This window comes from Syngnathus scovelli, chromosome 5, assembly GCF_024217435.2.
Source record: "Syngnathus scovelli strain Florida chromosome 5, RoL_Ssco_1.2, whole genome shotgun sequence".
Taxonomy (NCBI): Eukaryota; Metazoa; Chordata; class Actinopteri; order Syngnathiformes; family Syngnathidae; genus Syngnathus; species Syngnathus scovelli.
In genome coordinates, this window is record NC_090851.1 from 5501958 (window position 1) to 5506115 (window position 4158).

At 42.0% G+C, this 4158-nt stretch overlaps 1 protein-coding gene and 1 non-coding gene across 2 annotated transcripts; both read left to right on the forward strand.

Annotated features, from left to right (window-relative positions):
• Window positions 1-765: 765 nt before the first annotated feature.
• LOC137839577 (uncharacterized) lies at window positions 766-2363 on the forward strand. The gene is made up of 3 exons (XM_068650646.1): window positions 766-1570; window positions 1963-2220; window positions 2350-2363. Exons 1-3 carry the CDS (start codon window positions 766-768, stop codon window positions 2361-2363), a joined length of 1077 nt encoding a protein of 358 aa, XP_068506747.1.
• A 130-nt stretch (window positions 2364-2493) lies between these two features.
• On the forward strand, window positions 2494-4158 carry LOC125968829 (uncharacterized). The gene is made up of 3 exons (XR_011086814.1): window positions 2494-2591; window positions 3164-3274; window positions 3815-4158. It is a non-coding gene; the product is annotated as an uncharacterized protein (transcript).

Genomic DNA, 4158 nt, shown 5'->3' on the forward strand with positions numbered 1-4158 from the left:
TCATCTCTCACTAAGACACCTGTAGGTTGGAAAGCACTTCAAGTGGGCAATATTTAACATGGCGCTGCTCGTTTTTTCACCCACCCTCATTTCAGCATCACTTGCTAACATCGCCCTCCCTGCCCGGGTCGAATTTACTGTCCGAGCGTCAAGAGCCTACTCAGTAGATGTCTCGTGGTGGCGTGCACACACTTGACAGGAACCATAAGGAAGAAGTTTGAGAAGGGTTTTATGAAAACACACTGGGATTTGTAGTTTTTCCTTTTCCAATATTTTTTTTCCTGAAAACCATGGAGTACTTCTTCTTAAAAGGATTCTTGGTGCTTTTGTTAACAAAACACTGCACATCTGACGGTAGGTTGGTATGATGCAGCATTGCAGCTGCTTCACAAGGCTTCAAGACTTGAAGTCTTTCTTCTTTATGCATTAGTAGTGTAGTGGTATAAAAATTGCAGCAATCCATGATGCAAATGCAAGTTTGCTTTGAGATTCTCACAGCCATTGGAGATGTTCACTGTCCACATTCCGATATTCACTCACACTTACAAATCTATGTTCACCACTCTAAATACTACAATCATGTTTTCAATGTCTGTAGGCCTTCCTACTTCAAACCAGTCTTCCACAGTCACTCTTGAAGCTACACAAACTTCACTTCCAGCTGAAGTTGTTCCAGTTGTCGCCCCACCAAGCCTGGAAGAGGTGCAACAAGCAGTACAGGAGGCTTCTGAGAAGGTGGAGGATGGTGCAGCTGAGGAGGTCCTGATGGAGCTTCTGGAGAGGGTAGTGGAAGCAGCTCTGGGGCAAGTAGAAGGGAAACAGGATGAGCAGGAAGAGGAGGTTGAAGACGAGACGGGAGTAGAGCTATCCGAGCAGATGGTTGAAGGGATGGATGATGCTGGAGAAGTTGAGCAGAAGGCCAAAGAAGGAGAAGAGGAAGGAACAGTTGCTGCTAATATGGAAGACACCACAGTTGGTGTGGACACTGTTGGAACTGAGGCAGTTCTAGATGAATTTGTAGATGCCAAAATTACTCAGGAGGTTGTTGAGGAAACCGTGGCTCCCTTAGAAGAAATGCACAAAGATTTAGAATCAGACAAGAAGGATGTAACATTAAATGGCAGAGTTGAATTAGAAACAACTCAGATGGTTCAAGAGGTTGACTTTGGTGGGGAACCAGTGCAGGAAACTGCTACAGACTCTGACCAAAGTCTAGTGGCTGACCATATAGGGACAGTAGGGGCAATGGAGGAAATTGCTCCAGCAGGAGAGATAGAAGGTGAGCTACTCGGATCGCCATCTGATATTCCCAACGTTGATCCAATACGTCCTGTGCTAGAAGACCCAATACTTATCATAGAGAACTACACAGTGAAGGACCCACAAAGTCATGTAGAGGTAGAGATGGAAGCTATTGAGATTGAAGATGAGGAATTGGATTCAAACAGAGAAGAAAGTCATCAGGGTATTATCGAGCAAGAATATGAAGTGTTGGTCAACGGTGAGGATGACCAACAAGCTGGACTCAATATTACATTACAGACTTCAAATGACCTCATAGGAGACCCAGGTAAGACCTAGAGTCCTGATTCAGACATATTTAGGTATATTTATGTAAACTCACAATTCACCCAAATAATTTTCTATGACCATTGTAATTGTAGTGACCCATTTCCGTGAATGCATTTACTGTAACCTACTTCAACAGCAATATAATTTTGCTTTTTTCTTGAGATGTCTACTAAGAATATCTTGAGAAGGTATCAGCTTGTGAGAAGTCAGTAAGAATCAAGATGCAAATGCTGAGTCAACTTCTCGAGGCCCCCAAAGCAGAGTCGACTAAGCCTTAAAAGAAACACCACTACATTATTCTACATTCCATAGGTCCACTCGATAAACTTTAAACCTTGGCCTCCGGTCTTCATTTTCATTTCTGTGTCACATACCAACCCCCCATTCTAGAAGCAACAGTGATCTTTCCCCCGGAGCCTGAGAATGATGCGTCCATCGAGCAGAGGCCCAAAAACCAGCTTGCTCCCGCCCCAAGCACAATCTTCAGTGAGGTCGCAGAGAGTGTCTTCACTGACCACGGCAATGAGATCCTCTCCCCGGATGATGACCTTTTGACCCGACCAACGCTAGACTACTTTGGGAAGGATGTGCTAGCGATGCCCCCTCACCCAGGAGGAAAGCTAGTTGAAGATACAGCTGGGAATCCAGGTGAGGAAATGATGGTGTTGTTTTCCAACGCTTTTGTTTGTTTCTTTCGAGATAAAGATAAACGAAGTCAGTTTAACCGTAAATACGTTTTGGGACTAACTTTTTTTGTCTGTTATTTTTTGGGGGAAGTAATAAAAAAATGATAGCATTATAGCCTGGTTAGACAACTAAAGAATGAAAACGGAAAGGAAAATTCCATCATTACTCACATAGATAATCTTGACCTTCTCCATTGTCTTTGTATGAATGTGTTAAGAAACAAAAGAAATGGGCCTGGAAGCGTGGAAGACTGGCACAACAATCATTGCAGTGTTCTTGGTTTTAGAGACGATTGTCATTCTCGTCTATATCTTTAAATGTAACAAAAACAGGTAACACTTTATGCCCTTTTTTTTCCTCATATTCATTTATTTTCACAATCACCATATACCGTATTTTCCGCACTATAAGGCGCACCTAAAAACTTCCAATTTTCTCAAAAGCCGACAGTGCGCCTTATAATCCGGTGCACCTTATATATGGACCAATATGGATTCGTGGATGAGGACTAATTTATTAAAGTAAGCTTTACGTGTTTATTTTGTGTGTTGTGTGATATTAATGTTTGAGCAACGTTGAGTCATTGATATATTGTTATTGTTTTTACTATTTCAAGTGTTACTATATTGTGATTGCATTAACGTTTGAGCAACGTTGAGTTATTTATTCTATGCGCCTTATAATCCGGTGCGCTTTATATATGGACAAAGTTTTAAAATGGGCCATTCATTGAAGGTGCGCCTTATAATCCGGTGCGCTTTATAGTGCGGACAATACGGTACATAACCCTAACCATACAATATACACATTCATACTGGAATTTACCACATCAAAGTTGACAAAAGATTACAAATGTAATCAATCTAGTGAACAATATTCTGTGAATGTACTTTTATGTATGCAGGAGGCCGGCTAGGCAACACTCATGTGAGGAAGGGTGTGTCGAAGCAGAAGTGACCACCGGGGTTGAAAGCAGTGACGACACGCTCTACGCGGGAAATGGGGACACTCAACAGTACGTTAGTATGTGTACAAATAAAATCCATCCAACTATCAGTTTTTTAAATTCACTAATTTCAACACAGCCCAATGAATAAAATCCCATAGACCGATTATTTTTATTAATTTTGTTTGTTCCTGACCCTCATGCACCGCTCATGTCCCAATGACGTTGTCAAAACAGGAGTGAACTCAGCTGTCCAATTATGGACCTCTCAGCTGATTCCCTCGGAGCTGCTTTGTAAGGTCATACACTCCAAAGGCTACTGGGGTGTGCCACACATGTGATGCCTTGATGGGCTTGCATGAATGGGTCAAAGAAAGCTTGGGGAGTGAGTGCTAGAGAGGAAAAGAAAAACTCGGGAAGAATGCACACCCTCCACTTAGCAGTTCCACCAGCCAACTCAATCCCTGTTAAACTCTGAGGGAGATTTATTGAATGAACATTCATGAAACCTCTTGATTGACAATGACAGTTTTACTCTGAGTTATTCAATTTTGTTGTTGGTTTTTTTTAAGTTTGTACGTACTGTTTTTTTTTTTCTCTCACTGCCAGACACCAAACAAAACCACCAAACACCAAAGAGCACAAAGGAGAGCATGTGATTAGCATGTCAAACCTCCCGGATGGCCCCACAGTGGAATCGGCCAATGCTGGACCAGGACCAGATTCGTCACAAGAACTCAGGACTTCCATGCTCTAGGGTGGTCTGATTGTTGATTGTTGATATTAAAGTAAGAGCCCCTCTATGCCTTTGTTGAAAGCTATCCAAGACACCTCAAGAAATATTTTTAATTGCCCGACTGGTTGAATCTGACAGAAGAATTTTGTATGTGGCGTGTTTGAGCGAATCCATTTAAATGCTTGTCTATGTGTGAGTATTTGTTAAATTTGGGAGG